The sequence below is a fragment of the Malania oleifera genome, chromosome 4 (assembly GCF_029873635.1).
Source record: "Malania oleifera isolate guangnan ecotype guangnan chromosome 4, ASM2987363v1, whole genome shotgun sequence".
Lineage (NCBI taxonomy): Eukaryota > Viridiplantae > Streptophyta > Magnoliopsida > Santalales > Ximeniaceae > Malania > Malania oleifera.
In genome coordinates this window covers 90,864,162-90,886,627 of record NC_080420.1, presented here as the reverse complement: position 1 = coordinate 90,886,627, position 22,466 = coordinate 90,864,162, and the positions used below count along the sequence as shown (strand labels likewise).

General features: G+C 36.9%; 1 protein-coding gene across 1 annotated transcript in view; it reads left to right on the top strand.

Annotated features, from left to right (window-relative positions):
- Nucleotides 1-2,761: 2,761 nt before the first annotated feature.
- Nucleotides 2,762-22,466, top strand: part of LOC131152953 (protein PELOTA 1-like) — a 33,031-nt gene continuing 13,326 nt past the window's right edge. Inside the window, exons 1-11 of the mRNA XM_058104923.1 lie at nt 2,762-3,065; nt 3,184-3,266; nt 4,072-4,147; nt 10,320-10,394; nt 10,480-10,536; nt 17,231-17,276; nt 18,567-18,642; nt 21,371-21,446; nt 21,562-21,594; nt 21,706-21,774; nt 21,897-22,003. Of these exons, the coding sequence (XP_057960906.1) occupies nt 3,015-3,065; nt 3,184-3,266; nt 4,072-4,147; nt 10,320-10,394; nt 10,480-10,536; nt 17,231-17,276; nt 18,567-18,642; nt 21,371-21,446; nt 21,562-21,594; nt 21,706-21,774; nt 21,897-22,003 (749 nt within the window). The 5' untranslated portion in view covers nt 2,762-3,014. The remainder of the gene's footprint in view (nt 3,066-3,183; nt 3,267-4,071; nt 4,148-10,319; nt 10,395-10,479; nt 10,537-17,230; nt 17,277-18,566; nt 18,643-21,370; nt 21,447-21,561; nt 21,595-21,705; nt 21,775-21,896; nt 22,004-22,466) is intronic.

Genomic DNA, 22,466 nt, shown 5'->3' with positions numbered 1-22,466 from the left:
GAAGCTACTTGTATGGGTGGATAATCTTCCTTATTCTAGGGAACTTCTGCCAGGTAAACATTTGTGTGAATGTGTGAGTACGAGATAAACTATCTACCTAAGGGCTTACTGAGTAAGGTAAGTGCCCTGATATGTTTTAGTTGTAGTCATAGGTTGCATAAAGTATCATAGCAGAGGGGTGCTACTTGCATGGGTGAGTAATCACCCCAATCCTTGGGAACTCTCGTTGGTAAAATATCCTGCATGTGTGTGAGTAGGGACAGAGAATGGCTTCATAACTGTGATAAATTTGTAAATGATGATTATATATTTGTACACAAACCTCATGATAGCCACACACTGGTGCTCATCTATTTCGACTTACTGAGATGTGTCTCACCCGATATGAATTTCATTTTTTTTTTCAGGACCTCCGCGTGATTGATCTCAGTGAACTCAGGGCTGGAGTAGCGTTTTTGAGAGTGAGAGGATATAAACTTTTGATGCATATTTTTGGGTTTCATTTAAGTTTTCTGAGATGTATATATGTTTGTGAACACTGAATGTTGGAGAATACCTTTTGAGATTATAGATATGTAGAAACTTTGGTATATTATTGAGTTGTTATTATATCCGCTGCGTAATTGATGGTTTAGAATCAGATATAGGCGAATGAAACACGTGGCACCCAGGCCCCACTTGGCAGGTTCGGGGTGTCACAAGGTCGTATCAAAGATATATTTTAAATAACACTCGAGATCCCAGTTTTGGGTTCGGGCGTTACAGACCCTAAGGGTCAACAAACCGAACCTCTCGGGTTCAAATTTTTTAACTACATTAATTTGAGGTTATTTTGGGTTGAACTTTAATTTAACAATTTCAAAATACCCAATAGGTCTCCAATGGTCATTTTTAGGGGGAATTCTATATATACCCCTTATTTGCTTAGATTAGCAACCAATTAGCAAAGTGATTAAGTAAATTTTCTCTCAAATTTTTTATACTCCCTTTGCTATATACTCGAATTTTTCAAGCATAATTTCATATACTCTCTTACATACTTATTTGCACATATCATTTTGAAATAGAGAGTTCCTTTTTATTGTTCTCCTAACTTGCAAATCAATTACAAGGTGTAGGGAGATTTGATTGTGTTATTGTGCATCATTTCAAATCATTTTCTTGGCATTACTCTCACATATTCACACACATTTGAAAAATCTTTTTGAGAATCTTGCTTGATTGTTTATTCCTATTATATTTCGTATATAAATATTTGATTGGGAATAACTCGTTTTAGCTTCATAGTCTTGGCATTCAAATTGTAAGACTTGAGAGCTTGCATACTTCATTTAAAAAATCTTTTGCAAGCATAAACCCTATGAATCTGCTATGATTATATTTGATAAAATATTTTTGTGATACTTGATTAGGGTTTTGAAGTAAACTTGAATATTCCTTTGTTGAATATATTATCTTGAAATAAATTTTGAAGATCTCACTAGGGCATTAATTCTCTATCATACTTGAGTGCATTGATTATAATGTATTGAATTGTGGTACACATATGCTTAGTGTAAGAAGCACATTTGTTTGTACACAAAATTTATTTAATTATCTGTTGTATTCCTGACGGGTTGTTGAAAGAGGGAGACTAGCCCTATGAATAGTCTCGGACTTGTTCAGACCCGGTTAGGAGAGCACCAAATTGGTTCAAACCTGGTTAGGAGAATTAGGTGCACCATCATGGTAAGGTGTTATAAACGGTGTTGCTCCACCCGCAAGTGAGCAACTAGTGGAATCATCTTACTTATGAACTTGAGGCGGGGAGGTAGATAGTATTGCTCGAACCCCGATAATATATCGTGTGTCTGCTTTTAATTTCCTACACGTTATGTTCCTACGCATGTATGTTATATTCAATATATTATAAATGTAGCGCATGATTTAGTTTCTGCATATTATATTTATCTACACAATTAGTATTCGTTTAGACAGACCCTAAGTTGAGCTATACTGGATGTGAATTTGAATTAAACTTAGGAGAAATTTTTTTAAATACCCAATTCACCCCCCTCTAGGGAATACACCAATTCCAAGGATTGAATCAATTATTAAGATTGGCTGTCAAAAAAGATATTTTTTATTTTATTTTTTAACTTTCAAAAAATTGAAACAATACTACCTTATTTCTAAAATTTTTTTTAACTTTCATGAAAAAAAAAAAACAAAATAAAAAGCACCTGAAATATTTTTCAAAATTTTTATATAAACTAGTTTTTGGTACACACTACACTAAATATATGCCTGACTTTTTTAAAATTTATTATCTTTAGGAGATAATGAAAAATAAATATATTTATTTAAATTTTAAATGTGTACTTTATTTTTCAAATTTTCTATTTTTAGGGGATAATGGGCTAACTTAAAAGATAGTGACAAGTCAAAAGATTTTTTAGTTTTAAAATAAAAGAATTTATTAAATTACTTTTATGCTCATAATTTTTAAAATATTGCAAAAGATAATTAGTGAATTAATTGTAAAAGAAGAAAAAGATTGAAAATGGCTTCTATTTTATTTAATAGTAGAGAATGGTTATTTTTCTAAATTTTATTATCTTTAGAGGATAATGGAAACTTGGAGATATTTATTAAATTTTAAATGTATTCTTTATTTTTTCAAAATTTAATTTTTTAAGGGATAATGGAGAGTTGAAAAAAAGAAAAGATAATTTAAAATCTTATGAATTAGGAATAAATATATTTATTTTTTTAAAAAAATGAAGAAGCCGTTGTAGCATCCTACTACGTTTCTAACTCTTTTAAAAGATAAGAAGAAAGGCATTTGAAAAATTTTGAAGTTCCAACTTCCGATAATCTCGTGAAGAAATTCAACTAGTATTTATTTTTACCATCCGCAGCCAACTCTCGCTCTATTTTCCTGAGGATTGTAGAACATTCAGAACGGCAGGAGAGATTTGCATCCATCCATTCTACGCTGCAGCTGCTTCAGGAGGCAAATTCAGTGTGTTTTCATGAGGATCATTCGCAAACAGCTTGTGCCCAATGGGCCTGGTAGCGTTAAGGTGTCATTCTGTTTTTTGTTTTTGTTTTTTTTTGGCGTCGGGAGTTGTCTTTCTCGGGAAACAAACAGGAACCTGATACATTGTTTCGGATTATAATTGTGGTGTTAATGTTGTGCAGCTGCTACCAGTTGATCCAGATGATCTATGGTTTGCTTATAATTTAGTTGCTCCCGGGGACAACGTTATGAGTTTAACTGTCAGGTATTTTCGTAATCTCTGAAACGGTTTGATATTTTCTATCTTTGAAATTTTGATTACTTTCGAATACGCTCGCACACTCACAGCAAGACATAGAACAGGAGAAAAAATAGAGAAGAAAGCAACAATTTATGTGGTTCAGCTCTGCGTCCACTGGCCTCTTGGCAAAACCATCCCTGTAATCTAGAATGATATTACCTTAAGTATTATGTTGTGAATGCAGAATGCAGTTATGCATTCGTGAACCAGAACTCGTCTCTATACTTGTTAGGTGATAGTGTGTAGTTGTTTGCAATATAGCTGTTTATATTTTTCCAGCAACAATGAATGATGTCCTTGATTGTTTTAATTTTTTTGAAGATGCTTGCTATTTGTTTTAACTTTTAAATATTTTTCTTCAGATGCTTGCTAAGAAATTTTCTTCTTTCTTTTTCAACTATATCCTGGATTTCAATAAGTTTTTCTCTTCTCTTTGATGAAGCAGAAGAAAAACAACACTGGGGACAAGGCATCCATTAATTTTAGAGAATAAAACAACATAGAAACCCATATGAAAAAAAAAAAAAGATAAATGTGTTTTGATTAGGTATTTGGATATGGTTCACACTGTCATTTATTTCTTTTCCTTCATTTTTTGAACCTGTCTGGAATTTGATTGGTTGATTGTGCTTCTCTCCTTGTTTTGGAGGGATGTCATTGTTGAACAAAGCTAAGTGGGGGAGATAACTCTGTTAATGGAATGCAATTTGGTTCATGTATCTAACTAAGAACAAACATGTTAGTAATCAGCTTGTGAATTCTTTAATAGGAAAATTCTAAGAGAGGATGCTTCTGGGGAAAGAGATCCAGTACGTGTGAAGCTGAAGCTGGAAATTAATGTGGAGGTAAGATAAGTTTGTTACATTCAAAATATGTTTAGGTCCATTGCCTTACAGAATGAGGAATATTGCCATTTTGGCTGTGCATATTTATTTGTTTTGATTGGTGAGAGTAAGGTGGAACATTACCACAAACAATGTAAACAAAAGGTTAAAAATGGAATCTAGTAACCATTTCAGAGAAAAAGAGTGCTTTATATTTGACTCTTCTTCATATGTGTGAGAACGAGAATTTTGAGGAGACCACCTAGTTTCTCATTTCCAAAATGATACGTCTTTCTACTGTTGTTTGCTTGGTACCACTGTGAAGGTTTGCATGAATTGAATTGCTCATGACTGAAAGGATCTGATTGTTGCAGCTGTTAGAACATCCAGTGCCACATCCATAACTTAGCATGTTCACTGCCATCATCTTTTAGTGCCTTATATTGGGCGTCTTTTAATTTGAACTGTTTTTGTATGCATTTTTCATTATTTTAAGTTCTGAATAAACATTAACTGTCAAGGAACTCCTTATATCTGTGACTAGGGAAACATCACTATTGGCATTGATGGTTTGCCAATTACCAGAAAGAGTATATAGGAAAGAGATCAAATAGTTTCAAAGGACTTCTCTCTCCCTCTCTCCCTCTCTCTCTCTCTTGTATGTTGCTCTGGGGACTGCAGCCTTTTTTTTTATAACAAAAGAAGATATATTGGATAAAGAGAAGATACAACATGCGGGGAAAAAGAAAAAAACATAGAAAACGAAAAAGAAACAAAGCTCACAAAATAAAACTAAACAATTTTAGCCAGGAACCCCCTTTGAAGGTCTGCATTGCAATAATAACTGCATTTTACCGCAGTTGTAGGAACCAGCACCTTGAATTCAATTTCTAGATGGGGTGTCACCACTCCTTAGGCTCCTTAGGCTGATAGAAAAATTTTCAACTTTGATGGACTAGATAAGCACTCTGTTTGCATCACTGAATTTGCTGGAAAACACCTATCATTCCAGGTGCTGAAACAAAGTGCAACTACATTGGGTCTTGTGCTAAGTAATTTTGTTTTAGTTTGGACCATTTGAACTGGTCTAAGATTCTGGGGTTGTGCCCTTGAGGGTGGATGGAGGTCTTATGCTCTTGAAACTGACAAAAAACCAATGTGGTTGCCTCTTGTGTTTGGAAAAATTCCAAAAAAATGGATACAGCCAATCCATGTGCTTCCTAGAGAGTCTGGATGCCCCTGGATGGTGGAATCTTATGTTGGTATTAAATAAAATTTTTACTTTAAAAGAAGAAAAGGAACGGAGTGTTGAAGGTTTGGTTTGGAGATGTGAGGATTTTGGGTTGAGAAATGTACGAAGGGCTGAAATTATGGAAGGAACCAGTGGGCTTCAGCATTTTCTGGTATGGTCGTACACCAATTTGTTCCTGTTAGAATTGGAGGATTCCATAGGTGTGCTTGATACACATGGGTGAGCACCAACTTGACCCAAAAGCTTAAGCCTATTGGGTCTTGGGCTACACCATGTATATAAGCACCCATCAAATACTCACTTTTTCCAATGTGGGACAAAATTTCACAAGTGGAATTCTCAACAATCTCCCGCTCACTTGTGAGTTCCAACTACTCCCCCTTGAATGGAAGCTCCACCACGTGTGAGTTCCAACTACTCCCCTTTGAATGGAAGTCATCTTCTCCCTTACGGGACAAATTCTCCAACAATTTGCTCAAGTGGGCTGTCTTACGTGTTTCGGATTGTATTCCAAATGGCGCATCCAAACCAATCCTACCTCCCATGTCTAGACCCAATTTGGATCCATCTTGGCAGCTTAGATGATCCTTCTTAGCCTTGGTCAGACACTCCCACACCCAACATTATGAACCGTCGGCTCTGACACCACTTGTTAAAACCAGAGGAGTCCAAAGGTGTGCTTGATACACATGAGTGAGCACCAACTTGACCCAAAAGCTTAAGCTTATTGGGTTTTGGGCTACACCATGTATATAAGCACCCATCAAATACTCACTTTTTCTAATGTGGGACAAAATTCACAAGTGGAATTCTCAATAGCTCCACACTCTGAAGGCCTCTTCAATTGCCGGTGAGGTTAGGGTTCAGAGTCGCAGAATTCGTCTGGGTACCAAAAGGGAAAATTTTGGCTACTTTGAATTTCTACAGAAAAGAGAGAAGACTCGCTGCTTTTGGAAATTTGAATTTGAATTTGAATTTGAATTTGAATTTTAAAGGTACTAGGGCCAATTGATTTGGTTCTCAATGCCTTAGGACTAAGCTTAATGGTCTTCAATTCTTTTGGACTAAGCTCAGGACAAGGTGAGACCCAACACTAGTTAGTCTAGCAGCAGAAGCCCGGCACATGAGGGACTTACCCCTGTATGGTTCTAGAGAGGTTAATCCTACTCCTAACTCATCCCTCGCTAGAAAAGTTACAGTGGACGGGGCAGAATCCAGGGAAGGATGATACAAAGTCAAACACACTCCCAACGTGAAGATGACTAAAGAGATGGCAAATTATGTCGAAGAAGTCAGAGAGTCCAAAGAATAAACTTCTTTTTTGCTTTTAAAAAAACAATTTCATCATGATCATGTCTTGTAAATTTTGTGGAAATCAACAACAACAAAGACTAAGGCATTTTATTTGGTTATTCATTTTTGATAGAAAAAGAAGTGATATTTCATTCTAAAGGAAAAAATGTACAAAGAGAAGAATAAGATAACTTCCTAAGGTAAAAAGAAATAAAAAAAACCAGAAAACATTCAAAACAAAAATGCCTTCCAATGACAAAAGTGCACCCCTTTAAAACAGCTTGTCGCAAAAAGACCATAAAGAAGCCAAGTATTGAATCCTTTCTCATAGCAAAAAACCAAAATTCTTCTTCCTTGAGAAAGTACGAGCATTCCTTGACATCCAATTCACCACAAAACTGCAAAGATCTGACAAGTATGCATAACTATCCATCTCCATTCTTCCCAAATCCTCAGAAAGAGAGATGTAATAAATCCTCCACTAAACCTGGACAAATCCAAGTGTCTCCCAAAACACCAAACAACTTATTCCAAATCCCCCAAGGCAAAGAGTGGTGCAAAAATATTTGCAATGCAGATTCTGAGCTTTCAATACGCAAGAAACAAACATCCGAAGAAAATGCCTTTGAAGGTCCCCTACTCTGCAACTGACTGTTGGTGTTTAACTTTTAAGAAAAACCAACATATAAAAGGCTTCATCTTAAAGGGGACTTTAGCTTTTCAAATAGAAGGATGGAAGAGTTAGGACTTAAAGGTTCGCACTGCTCAAAGATTTAGAAGAATAGACTCTCAAAGAATCCAAATCCCAAACCAGAGTATCTCTTTCAATTGAGAGATGACAACCCTCCAACAATAACAACAAAGAAGAGAGTTCCTCAACCTCCCCATAAATTAGTGGCCAATGAAATCAGAAAAATCATAGGGAGTAGTAGATCCATTTGAAGAAAGAAAGGAAGCAATGACCTTATTATGCATAAAGGAGAGATGATATAAACAAGGAAAATATATGAAAAATGCATTATTTCCCACCCAAGTGTCTTCCCTAAGACAGATCCAAGACCCATTGCCAACAATATATTTTAAACAGGGAATAAGCAAAGAATTGATATGAATAATATACTTACAAGGACTCTCAACAAAACATATTGAACTCAAATTAGTATCCCACCCATTCGAATGCAAATCAAATTTACTTTTTGTTGCTTTATGTCAAAGGGTGTTATCTTTGAAGAGAAACTGCCAACAGCCAAAATAAAGCAGGCAAAATAAGAACAACAAATTTAACGTGGTTCGGTCTAATCTGATCTACGTCCACGAAGCACACCCAATTTACTATAACTTGGGAGAAAATACAAGAGAAGGAGACACCACTCAACTCAATTCTTTTCTCACACCTTTCTCTCCCTCACCTTTAGCACAATACTCTCACACTCACTCACATCACATCACATTCACACACACACTTCTCATTATATAGTTGAATGGGATGGATAGTAAAGGAAGGTATTTTAATAGGATTCATTGGGAAGGATTAGATGGATTAGCACACCAACATTCTCATTCCAGTGCATCAAAGCTGGCTCCTTCACAGCTCATCCTCATCAAGGCTCATCAAGTCTCATCATCAATACTCCGTTTCCATTTTAGCTTAACATTATCCTCGAAGAGAAACTGCCACAACCATTTTCCTAGTAAGGCAGTGTTTTTAGACGCCAATTTTCTAAGACCCAAACCCCCCTCCTCAGATGTACACTATCTTTCAACTAACCAGATGATCCCTCTTGTGCCCTATCCCCAATCAAAGAAAATCTCCCATTATTTTCTGAATTTTACTAGTTTTCCCTATTGGAATCCTAAAAATGGATAAATAATGAAGAGGGATACCAAAAAGACAAGCCTGAATAAGGGTGATACAACCACATTGAGAAAATTAAGGATTTCACTTTGTTGGTTGTGCTTAATAGAGTAAAATACTAATAACTTTGTTGCAAATTAGGAGATCTTTGAAGGCTTTCTCTCCCCATGTATGTTTGTTCTCTTACAAGGAACTCCGAGAGAGCTTCTCATCTTCTTTTGCACTGTGAATTTTCTTGGAGGATTTGGAATATGCTTTTTGGTATTGAGGAGAGAGCTGAGTATGTCCTTCTAAGGTGGGAGAATTGTTAGCGATTTCTTATGCAGGCTTTGGAAGAAGGAAGGATAGGGGCAGCTTTGTGGAAGTGTGGCATATTTGCAATTTTATGGGGGATTCGACTGGAGCATAATGCTTGGATATTCTCTAGGAAGAAATTAAATTGGGTGCTGGTTTGGGATAAAATCCAGTATTTGGCCTCACCGTGGTGGGTTGGTTTTGGATTTTTCAGAGGGATTAGTTTCCAGGAGTTACAAAGAGATAGGAGGAACCTGTTGGCTTGTTGATCCTTTCTCTTTTGTCGTTTTTTAGTTGTTGTTTTTTCTGGTTTGTTGCAGTTCTTTTTTAGGAGAGGTCTCATTCTCCCTCATGCAAATTCTTTTCCTATTAATCCAATCGACCTAGGATTATCGTCCAAGGAACTCTTAAATAATTTAAGGGCTACTCCAGGATACCACACCCAGACAAGGAGGCTAATTCAAAAGCTCCAGCATAGCTACGATTAATTGTAGCAATATATCTCTTCCCAAATTTCTTTTTAAACTTAAAACCTTCTCTAAAATGTGGAGAATTGTAAGAATATTCAAAAAGATTCCATAAATCATTGTATTGTACATCATTCTCCAAGATTAATAGAATCAAGGAAAAAACCATATGACTGTAATACTAATGAATAAGGTAATGTATGTGTGCATCAGTGGAGATGTGGTCATCAAATCATTATAATTGTTAGTTGCATATTGTGCTGTTCATGAGGCCTCCACTACAATCTATAATTGCCCTAGCTCGGGAGGGGAATCACATACTATCGCGCAAATGCCATGCTTCTTGAGGGACTTGATTTCTTCTCTCTTTACTCTTTCTTGGATTGGTTTCTCTATCTCTATTTGAAAAAATCTTATCTTTCAAACACGTATATGTTTGTGTGGTTTGGTTTGGGTGGTTATTTGATCTCCCACCTAGTAAGCATTCCCATTTAATAAACAATTTTGTCGGGGGAACAGTAAATCCATGTGGATGCCCCATGACTCTAATTCCAACCTCTTAACAAGGATTGCTAATTTATGTTTCCAAAAAGCAAAAAAAGTATGTGTTAAGCAACCACTTTGCTAAAAGCTTAAGCTGCTAGGTTATGGGCCTACAATGTATATCAAGCCTTGAGTATGTGATACCTCATTTAAGTTCTACTTTTCTTTTGGGAGCCAAATAATAAACATCATGTTGTTATCTCAAGGCTTTTATGATATAGGTTCTTCATTAGTTCTTTGTTTTTTTTTTTTTGTTTTTTTGTCTAATCATTAATGTTTGCAGATACTATTGTCATTTCTGTGTTGGAGAAAGGTGGATCAATTGGTTATTTTGTTATAATTACATGGCTTATAGCGTGCTTGTCTATTATGGTTGACAATGAGGATAAAAAATTCAAAGCTTGACTTAATTAAGGGATTCCTTACCAAGGTTTTGTTTGGGATGATTTCAATGTAATTTATGTGATTACTTTGCCAAATTCTTCGTAGGCTGTGGATTATGAAAAAGAAGGTTTTGTCTTGCGTGTACGTGGAAAGAATGTCTTAGAGAATCATCACGTAAAGGTAATTGTCCTATCTAATTAAGTTATTGATTTATAAACAAATTGCTTTGTAAATTTTCTGTTAACTTTCTGCTGCCTCATTGTAGTTGGGGGCCTTCCATACTATAGAAATTGAGTTACATCGACCATTTGTGCTAAGAAAGGTATGTGCCCTTAATAATGCTTTTAGATAGTACAAAATGATCCCTTTCCTTTAACTTTATGAATACATGGGAGTTGACAGCAAAGAGATTGTAAGGGGAATAAACAAACACGCGGAAATTCCCAGAACACAAAACCTGTGAGAAACAAGATAGAGACAAGCACACGCCAAAGAAGATAATCACACGCACGCACAAGACAATATTTACGTGGTTTGGCAATTTTTGCCTACATCCACGGAGTTGCAGGGATTTCACTTTTATTAGGGAAGTATATAGAGTGCAGCAATTACAGAGTTTTTCTCACTCTCAACAAGGAAGAAACAACGTGCACACACCCTAAACACCAAAGCAAACACCTTTGGATCGTGCACACAATAGTTGCAGAGATTTCACTATTATCAGGGAAGTATATAGAGTGCAGCAATTACAGAGTGTCTCTCACCTCAACAAGGAAGAAACAACGTACACACACCCTAAACACCAAAGCAAACACCTTTGGATTGTGCACACAAGAGCTCACAACACTCTCCACGCTGCTGCACACTTCTACGCCACTCACCACACATAGATGAACATTAGAAATATATATATCTCAAGGTTTACAAGGTCATAACTTTCGACATAGGAAAGTTCTGCCGCAATCTTGCAAAGAAGATCGTCACCGTCAACCTAGTCGCACCCCTGTTCCCCATGGTCGCGACCTGGTCGAGCCTCGCGAGAAATCAGGAATCTTGAACTTCAGCATCCTCGACCTAGTCGCACCATTAAGTCTTGTTGGTCGAGCCTCTCAGGATCTCGCCCTTCAGGATATCTCAAAATCTCGACTTGGTCGCCCTTTAGGGTCTTCCTAGTCGAGCACTTGGGCAAGACTCTCAGTATTTTTGGCCAGGCATTCGCTCCATGGATCAAACATAACTAGGCTCCACAAAAACCCAACAAATCTCCCACATGGAGACTAGTTCAATCACCAACATTAACCACAATTCTCCTAAAGAATAATCCCTCATCCCTGCAACTCATCCTCCTGTCCTCAAGCTAGAAGGTCAACTGAAGCTGCACACAGCTTCAGCTTCTCAATAGTGACACCCTTAGTCAACATGTTTGCCGGGTTATTAGATCCACAGATCTTTTCAAGTATTACCAGCTTATCTTCAACAAGGTAACGAATAAAGTGGTATTTTTTTTGTATATGCTTCGACTTTAAATGAAAAGCCGGATTTTTAGCAAGAAAGATTGCACTCTGACTGTCACTGTGTAGAATGCCCATCTTCTGCTTCTTACCCAATTCATCTAAGAAACCATGTAGCCAAATCATTTCCTTTCTAGCTTCAGTTGCTACAATATACTCAACTTCTGTTGTAAACAAAGTAACAATCTTTTGTAAATTTGAAGCCCAAGATATAGCTATACCACCCAGATTAAATACAAACCCAGTAGTACTCTTTCTACTATCAGTATCACCAGCAAAATCAGCATCTACATAACCCAGCAGTTTCAAACTTGCACCTGTGAAGCAAAGACATGTATCTTATGTACCCCTCAGATATCTCAAAATCCACTTGACTGCTTCCCAATGCTGCTTTCTAGGCTTACTCATGAATCTGCTCACAACTCTCACTGCATGTGCAATGTCTGGCCTTGTACACACCATGGCACACATCAAGTTGCCAATAGCTAAGGCGTAGGGCACCTTGCTCATGTGGTCCCTTTCTTCTTCTGTTTTCAGTGACTGTTCTTGGCTTAGTTTGAAATGACTACCCAAGGGTATGCTCACTGGTTTAGCTTCATTCATGTTGAATCTGCTAAGAACTTTCTTCACATACTCTGACTATGAAAGCTTCAATGTACCATTTGCCTTGTCTCTAATGATCCTCATTCCAAGGATTTGCTTTGCTACTCCTAAATCCTTCATTGCAAACTGCTTTGACAATTGCTTCTTTAGATTATTAATCTCCTCAATGCTAGACCCTGCAATGAGCATATCATCTACATACAATAGTAGAATGATGTAAGAATTTCCAAAGAACTTAACATAGCAATAGCGATCAACTTCACATCTCTTGAACTCAATTCTATGCATAAAACTATCAAATTTCTTATACCACTATCTTGGAGCTTGTTTTAGGCCATACAAGCTCTTCCTCAGTTTGTAGACTAAATTCTCTTGTCCCTGAACAATGAACCCTTCTGGTTGACTCATGTAAATGTCTTCCTCCAAGTCACCATGAAGGAATGCCGTCTTCACGTCTAACTGCTCAAGATGTAGGTTTTCAGCAGTCACCATTCCCAATAGCAGTCTAATTGTAGACATCTTCACGACTGGAGAAAATATTCCTGTGAAATCAATGCCCTGCTTCTGCTGAAACCCTTTGACAACTAATCTGCCTTTGTAGTGCTTGCTACCATCATGCTTATTCTTTATTCTAAATATCCACTTGTTGTGCAAAGCCTTCTTCCCTAGTGGCAATTTAGTCAGTTCCCATGTCTGGTTCCCCAACAAGGAATCCATCTCATCCTTCATGGCTAGCTCCCACTTGCTTGAATTTTCATCTTGCAAGGCTTCATTGTAACACTCTGGCTCACCACCATCAGTCAACAAAAGATAATTTAGAGCCGGTGAATAACGTTATGGAGGTCTAATAGTCCTAGAAGATCTATGGACCGCAGCTACAGGGTACTTTGATCTTCCTGTGATTCTACATTCTCCTTGTCCTCTTCACCCCTTTCCTGGACAGTGCTTTCAGTCAACTCATCTAAGTTAACAAACTCAAATTTCTTCTGATCTATCTCTGTGACATCAGACACTACAGTTGACCTGTCCTTGTACATAACCTGTCCATTAAATATCACATTTCTACTTTTGATGATTTTCCTGTTTTGTTCATCCCAAAACTGATAGCCAAATTTCTCATCACCATAGCCAATGAAAAAACATATTTTAGATTTTGCATCAAGTTTACTACAAGCATCAGAATCAATATAAACATAAGAAACACAACCAAAAACTTTTAGATGAGAAAACTTTACCTCTTTATCACTCCAAACCTCTCCAGGAAGTCTAAAATTCATAGGAACTGAATGTCCTCGGTTTATTAGGTAAGCTACAATGCTAACAACATCAACCCAGAAAGTTTTTGGTAGTCCAGCATGCAACATCATGCTCCTAGCACGCTCATTGAGAGTTCTGTTCATGCGCTCAGCCACACCATTTTGTTGTGGTGTCCCACGAATGGTCTTCTCCATTTTGATTCCATGTGCAGCACAATACTCTCTGAACCCTCCATCTATGTACTCTCTTCCATTGTCTGACCTCAAATATTTTACTTTCAAACCTGTCTCAGTCTCAACCATAGCCTTCCACTTCTTAAAAGTGTCAAATACATCAGATTTGTTTTTCAAAAAATAAACTCTTACCTTTCTAGTTGAGTCATCAATGAAAGTGATGTAATATCTTGATCCTCCAAGGGATGCAACTGGAGAAGGTCCCCACAAATCAGTGTGCACGAACTCCAATTTTTCAGCCTTCAGTGTCCTACCGGTTTTCAAGAAACTCACCCTTTTCTGCTTCCCTAAAATGCAACTTTCACACAAGTCAAAATCAATGGACTTCAATTCTAGTAGTTTCCCTTCTGACAGTAGCATTTTCATCCCTTTCTCACTTATGTGACCAAGTCTACGGTGCCATAGGCTTGTATCAGTATTTGCTTCAGCAACTGCAATTGTCTCTTGTACTTGAGGTCATGTATAGAGTACTGGACTTCTTTTCACAAGCCAATACTCTAGCTCCCTTTGTAACCTTCCAAGTGCCACCAGCAAACAACATTGCATGCCCTTTATTATCAAGTTGTCCAACACAAATCAAATTCCTTTCTCAGGTCAGGAATATGTCGTACCTTCTCTAGTAACCAAATAGACCCATTAGGCAACGACATCCGGACATTTCCCATACCCACAACATCCAAGGTTGTACCATCAGCCAAAGACACCTTACTGAAATCACTTGCAACATAGTTCTGTATGATTTCTTGGTGTGAAGTGGTATGAAACGAAGCTTCTGAGTTCAAAACCCAATCATCAAGTGGACTGTCTACTGCAATAAGTAGTGCTTCCTGTACCTCCTCTATTACGGCATTAGCGGAGTCATCTTCATTCTTCTTCTTGAGACTTTTGCATTGCCTCTTGAAGTGACCCATTTTCCCCCAATTCCCGCATTGTCCTTTTTGACTAGCTCTCAATTTGCTTCTGTTCATATTAGAATTTCTGGATTTTGATTTGTCCCAATTTGAATTTCAATCATTATCTCTGCCTCTTGTCTCAAGGTTTAGGGCAGAACCAGATCCTGAGGTTTCACTAGCATCCTTTCTGTGAATCTCCTCAGCCAAAACTAAATCTCGTATGTCATTGTACTTTAGTTTTTCTTTTCCTGTAGAGTTACTTACAACCATCCTCATGGCCTCCCAACTGTTTGGAAATGAAGCCAAAGCGATCAGTGCACGTATTCTATCATCAAAATCAATTTCTACAGACGACAATTAATTTGTGATTGTGTTGAAATCGTTCAGATGTTATGCAACCGATGCATTCTCAGCCATCTTTAAATTAAATAGTTTCTTCATTAGATGTACCTTGTTATTTGCAGATGGCTTTTCATACATACCTAACAAAGCCTTCATTAGATCTACTGTTGTCTTCTCCTTTACAACATTATGTGCAATAGACCTAGAAAAAGTTAATTTGATAACTCCAAGTACCTGTTTGTCAAGGAGAGTCCATTCCTCGTCCTTCATGGTCGCAGGTTTTTCTCCTAGAAGCGGTAGATGCAACTTCTTCCCATAGAGATAATGCTTGATTTGCATCCTCCAAAGTCCAAAGCTTATGCCATCGAACTTTTCTATCCCAAGCACCTTTCTTGCTTCCTTTGCCATTGCTCCCACTCAAGCCTAACCGTAGGCTCTGATACCAGTTGTAAGGGGAATAAAAAAACACGCAGAAATTCCCAGAAAGCAAAACCTGTGAGAAACAAGATAGAGACAAACACATGCCAAAGAAAATAATCATACGCACGCACAAGACAATATTTATGTGGTTCGGAAATTTTGCCTACGTCCACAGATTTGCAGGGATTTCACTATTATCAGGGAAGTATACATAGTGCAGCAATTACAAAATTTTTCTCATTCTCAACAAGGAAGAAACAACGTGCACACACCCTAAACACCAAAGCGAACGCCTTTGGATCGTGCACACAAGAGCTCACAACACTCTCCATGCTGCTGCACACTTCTACGCTGCTCACCACACATAGACGAACATTAGAAATATATATCTTAGGGTTTACAAGATCATAACTTTCGAAATAGGAAAATTTTGCTGAAATCTCGCATAGAAGATCTTCGCTGTCGACCTAGTCGCACCCCTGTTCCCCATGGTCACTACCTGGTCGAGCCTCGCGGAAAATCATGAATCTTGAACTTCAGCATCCTCAACCTAGTCGCACCATTAAGTCTTGCTTGTCAAGATGATGGTCGAGCCTCTCAGGATCTTGTTCTTCAGGATATCTCAGAATCTCGACTTGGTCACCCTTCAGGGTCTTTCTAGTCGAGCACTTGGGCGAGACTCTCAGTATTTTTGGCCAGGCCTGGGCCTATTGGCCCAAGCCTTTGCTCCATGGATCAAACATAACTAGGCTCCGCAAAAACCTAACAGAGATTTTATCTGTCTCCCCTAATATATTTAGGTTTAATAACACTTATATATGCTTCTTTTTTGTTGCAAAAATATGCGTGGCATTGTCGTTTCTTAAATGCTTATTTAACGTTTTATACAAACTTGGTCTCACATGTGTTTGCTAAGTTGATGAGAACTTTCTTCATGTGAGGTACAGGTGCATAGCTTTATAAATGCTTATATTATTTTTTGGTAGCCTTCTTCTAATGCCAAGACATGATAGGGTTAGTTGTTTTGAAATTGATAATTTTATTTCCAATCTTCTGCCAAATAGGGGAGGATTTTTTGAGTCTGATTGAATTTTGAAGGGTGGAATTTGAAATTTGTTCAAATATACCTTGTTTTAAAACGCTTTTATGCATCCGGATTTTCATTTTATTTATTTAAAAATGTTATCGTGGTTATTGAAGTCCAGATAAATTTTTTTTTGGTGGTATGACTGTTATGTTATCCAGAGTTATCTTAGTTTTGAAGGACATCAGTAAGGTGTGTTTAAGGATTTTATTGACTGCATTACCTTTTCTTTCTTTCTTTTTTACCCCTTTGATTTCCCCCTTGCTGAGCTGCAATGCGGCTGGAGGTTATATTTAAGTTGTTCTTATTGAACTGTAAGAATCAGTGGTCTCCTTGAATTATCTGGCCCCTAAATGTTGGAACTTGGAAGATCAGATATTCTCTCTTCCTTTTGGAGTTTCATGTAAATATCTTACTTAGAAATCTAGTCTAGGACTTCCTCCATGAATTCTTGTGAGCACTTAGCACTTGTAGCCTTTTATTTTTTTGATTATCGTGTGATTTGTTTTTTTAATTATGTTTGAATTAAGTGCTGATGATTTTTGGAAATGTTTCTTTACATATAATCCAATGTATCATGACATTAAGAATGGTATTTCCTGTCACGTTCAAACAGTGTTTTCATTTTATTTGAATTATAACTGATTGAGGCATTTTTTTGTCAAAATTCTAGGATGTTTGGGATTCAATGGCACTAGAAGTACTCAAGCAGGCCTCTGGTATACTGTCTTAATTTCATATTTTTCTGGAGATTTTCATCTGAGAGCATCTACATTGCTATCATTATTTAAATACAGTTTTATGATTGGGAGGATTTTTTCTTGTTCTTGAGAATGTTGGTCTTCTAAGTTCTTTTAGAGTCTGCATGGTAATTTAACCTGGTGAAACTTGAAGCTGTTTGTTCAAAGGAAGTATCAGTAGCTAAGCCTGACACTGTTACCAAACAAGAACTGGGTGTCAAATGTTTGCTGAGATCCTTTTGGGCATCGCACAGTCTAACTCTTTTATTTCCTTGCAATAATATTTAAGGAATGAAATGTTGGCTGAGTATGATTTTGGGTAATTTATCAAGAGGTGAGCAGTGGCCAGAAATTATGTTCCTTTTTACAAGTGCCACCTCTGGAAGGAAACAATCAGAATGAAAAAGATCACTTGTAGAGTTTGGATTGGATATAATCCAAACCTCTTTTAAGTATAAGCAGGCTGTCTCTGTGTTATGTTTGATTGGAGAAGTTAGTTGTTGGCTGATATATTGTAAAGGAGACTTTAATGGGCTGATCTATCAAAGTTATCTCAAGTAATTGGAGAAATTGGTGTTTTTGTGTTTCAAGCATTGGCTTTAAGGTTATTTTTGCAAGGCTCATACTCTGTAGCTTACGTTTCTACAATTGTTTTAAATATTTATCAATATCTATTGACCCCAAACTTAGGGAGTCCCCGGGCCATAAGGCTCCCCACTTCGCGAGGGTAAGGGTAGGGTCATCACATTGTATGCAGCCTTCCCCCTACTTTAAATATAATATTTTCTACCTTTGAGTGCTACTATTTGATATGTATTTGGCTATGTTGTGATTGACCAAATATTGTCCTGGTCCAAGGATAATTTGAAAGTGAATTAATATTTTTATTAGATCATTTTAGACATTGCTTCTGTTTTTTTTTTTTTTTTTTCTTCTTTTTTTTTGGGGGTGGGGGGGGGGGGGGAATCAGCTTAGAAAGTGTTACTTTTACAAGATTGCACTGTACATGTGTTAAGATTACATAGTTTGTAATTTTTTCAAAATTTTCCAATTCCAATAGAAGCTTCCCTCAATGTCCCAAGCAACCAAAATCGTTTTAGTTTTTCATTTACTAGTTGAAGGAAATTTTTATGAGGTCTCTCTCCATCATCCTGTTAATTATACTGCCTAGGCACCATGAATGTTGTATTTGATTTTTAGTGGGCACTATGTTCTAATTTATGATGAAAATACTGAGAATATTCTAATATTGTTTACTCCCAATTTCAGATCCGGCTGCAAGCGCTGATCTTGCTGTGGTTTTAATGCAAGAAGGCTTAGCACATGTTTTGCTAATTGGTAAAAGGTATGCTTAGTCCTATAGGAGTGCAGTAACATTGTTGATATTTCTTTAAAGTGATGATATGATTTTGTGACTAAGGTTGGGACAACAGTCAGTTCAAAACAAAGAAAAAGTAAATAGGGAAAAATATGCTGACCTCCCTTGGGTTTTGTCAGAAGACACAAACCTCCCCTAACATTTGACAATTTTCATTAACCCCCCTGTCATACAGAAAGGCATCAACATATTTTTATTTTGACACTTTGCCCTATTACATAATTTGTAATTACTGATTAAAATATGGAGACACAGAGAGATCTTGGCCACGTTGGAGGACCCTATAGTGAAATTCAAATGTTTGGAAGGTAATCTCACCCACGTAACCATGGTGGCCTGTCGACCCCATGTCCTTGCCATGCAAGTCATGCCATCCACTCCCATCATCTTGAGTCATAGCCCCTGCATTGTTTTCTGCAAACCCTTGCTGCATCTGTGTCCCCCAGGCAGATTTGCAGCCTGAAGATTCAGAAGGCTCGGCCATCCTCGGTTATGGGTTGTCACCAACATCAACAATCTAAATCTCCATCTTCATGCAGACTGAGACACCGCCCACAAACCCTCAATTAAAAAGATCTAGAAGTTAAAGAATATATCTTGTGAATGTTTTCTTCATATTATTTATAACAAATTAAAACCAGTTTGGTATGCTGAAATCAATGAACGCAAAAACTAAAGATGTCGAAATGTTGAAGAGAGCACTGATGAGGTCCGGATAAGACGAGAGGGAAGAAATGTAGGTATGCATCCTTTTTGATATACCTCGGGGAGCTAAGTGTCTTTTGCGCAAATAAATAATACAGGATTTCCTTGAAGCACTTCCCTTACTGCAGTCTCATTGTAGTTGTCTTGTACTGCTTATTTTTGTTTGATTATCTACAAATTAATCAGGATGGGTCATGGTAGACCTATAAAAACATAGAAGTTTATGTAACTTGTGGACTATTTAGATTTCTTTTTAATATAAAAAAAAATTTATTAGAAGAAGAAACAGAAAGTACAACTAAGAGGACAAGAAATGCTCATACAAAAAGGAAAAGAAAAAAAAAATACAATTGATCCAACAAAGTGTTGAATCCCACTTAACGTGCTCCAGATAATTACCCTTAAAACAGCCTGCACTAAAACCTGAAAGAGATGAAGTCAATTTCTCTCTGGAGAATATATGTTCCATTGCTGACCAAATCCCCCACATAACGGCAAAGAATGTGCATCTCCACAAACAAACAGCTTCTTCCAAATTCTGTACAGGAAATATGCAATAGCTTTGCACCATCTTCGAACACCCCTGGTCCTGGTCTAACACGCCAAAGCAATATGTTCCACATGCCCCAAGTAAATGAACATTGCTGAAATATATGGGAAAGAGTCTCCAAACTGTTAAAACAAAAAATACACACATCAGCGAGAATGCCTTTGAAGGCCTCCTGCTCTTTGGCAGATTGTTGTTGTCAACTCTATTAAGGGTCACCAACAAAACCAACACTTCAGTCCTAAATCCAGCCTCCAGTCCAAACTTCAACACAGCCAAAAGAATAACTCCAGCAGATTGTTTAAACTTTCAGAAAATCAGATCTATTTCAAACTGATTTTAACTGAAGATGAAATATGACTAGCTATGATCATATGATCAAAATCTTTTCCTTCAATGAGCAAATCATTCTCGGTTCTCCAAGGATAGTATATGGCAGCAGACCAGAAGAATTCATATTTTTCCTCAAGACCATTATTCCTCAAACCAGAAATGTAAGTTAAACTATCATTCCAATTGACAGGAATTGTGTTCAAATTCAGATTCAATAAAGCTGTCATATAAGCTTGTCTCAGTCTTTGACAATCAAAAAATAAGTGATCTCTGGTTTCAGGGTGCAATCCACAAATTCTACATACACAGTCAATATTCCTTTCCCATTTAGCCACTCTATCCATTGTGTTAAGTCTATTTAGCATAGCAAGCGATGCCACAAAAACTGTGTTTTGGCACACTATGCTTAGACCATAAAATGGATGACCAGTCAACAAGTTGCTTTCTCTCTGATACTATCCCAAGCAGAAAGGAAAGTAAAATTACCAGAGCTAACGCAGATCCAATACCAACTATCCTCAATTATCCCTGTTTTCCCTTTTGTTTTATTCTTCTTGTACATTTTGTCCTCTCTAATAGATTTTCTTTGTTCATAAAAAAAATATATATATAGTCCAGGTAAAAGCCTCAATATTAGAGGAATTTTAGCTTTCCAAGTGCAACTACTGTGTTTAGCTAGCAACACAAATGGTTGAAGGAATCACAGTTTCTATTCCTTCCCAACATTTTGTATATTTCAATGGTGGTTATACTGGGATGAAAAATAAGTCATTTTTCAAAAATCACCCAATAATAAGTTATTCAATTTTTGAAACTGTCAAATACATACTTCAATTCAACATTATCTTTTCTGGGAAAAAAATTCTTTTTTTGTTTATCATAATATATTTACATTTTTAATAGTACTAACAATTATGAATGCTATTTTTGTTTGGATTTTCTTGTTATCTTCTAGGAGCAATTGTAATAACAACAACAACAACAAAATTAATATCATTGTTATTGTTAATATTATTGTTACTGTTTATTATTCTTGCGATTGTTGTCATTATTTTTTTTTGTAATAATGATCTACTTTCTTGAATTGTTTTGTGGTTAATATTTCAGCAGTGTGACGAATGTTCATTCGCGAATTGAAACTTCAATACCTCGCAAGCATGGTCCTGCTATTGCTGGTTATGAGTCAGTAAGTTGCTTGATATTACTCCAATTCAAGTTTATTTGTAAATTCCCATGTATGTACAATGGCAATGGAGTCTCTCTAGGAACTTAATAATTTAACTCTTTGAATTTTTTAACAGGCTTTGAATAAGTTCTTTGAGAATGTTCTACAGGTAAATGTCAGTTTGAGTTGCTAAACTCAGGTTTTATCCATTCTGATTTGTGCTGTGCTTTAAATTTCAACTAGGTTACACAATGCTAACTGATTTTTCCATAATTTCTAGGCTTTCCTGAAACATGTTGACTTCGATGCTGTGCAGTGTGTTGTGATCGCCAGTCCTGGTTTCACAAAGGTCTACAATCAACTGATTTAAGTTTTTGCTTTTTCTTTAGTCAGAGATTAGTAATATACCGCTAAGCACAAATTTTTCCTCAAGAAGAATGGTTTACAAGTTTGTTTTCTTATGCCATACAGGATCAGTTTCATCGTCACTTATTGTTAGAGGCAGAAAGAAAACCGTTGAGAACAATTCTTGAGAACAAGTCAAAGATAATTCTTGCGCATACAACGTCAGGATATAAGTATTGTCATCATATTTTCTGCACGCTTCTTCTTCTTCTTCTTCTTAGATAAAAAAGAAGATAGATTAATATTGGAAGAGTATATACAAGCAAAAAAGGACAAGGAGTGCTCAAAAAAGAAAGCTAAAAACGAAGAAAAAACTTTGGAGGTTGGCCTATCTGCAGATTCTAAGTTTGTAGACGTTGTTGGGGGAAGGGGAGGGATGCCCTTTGGCCTTCGTCATATGAAGTGATTAAAAATCAAAGTTAAAAGGTTAGGGTTTCATTCAAAATCAGCATGACTGGGTTGTCTCTCTTCAGCCAATCAACCACCATGGCTCTCTCTCTCTCGACCTGCTTCAATCATCGACCATCCTCAGATCTTTTGCAAATCTGTACCCTCGTCTTCTCTGGCAATCTCTTTCCCACGTCTAGGACCAAATTCTGTTTTTCCACACTCAGCTTCTTCAGATATTCACGCAGA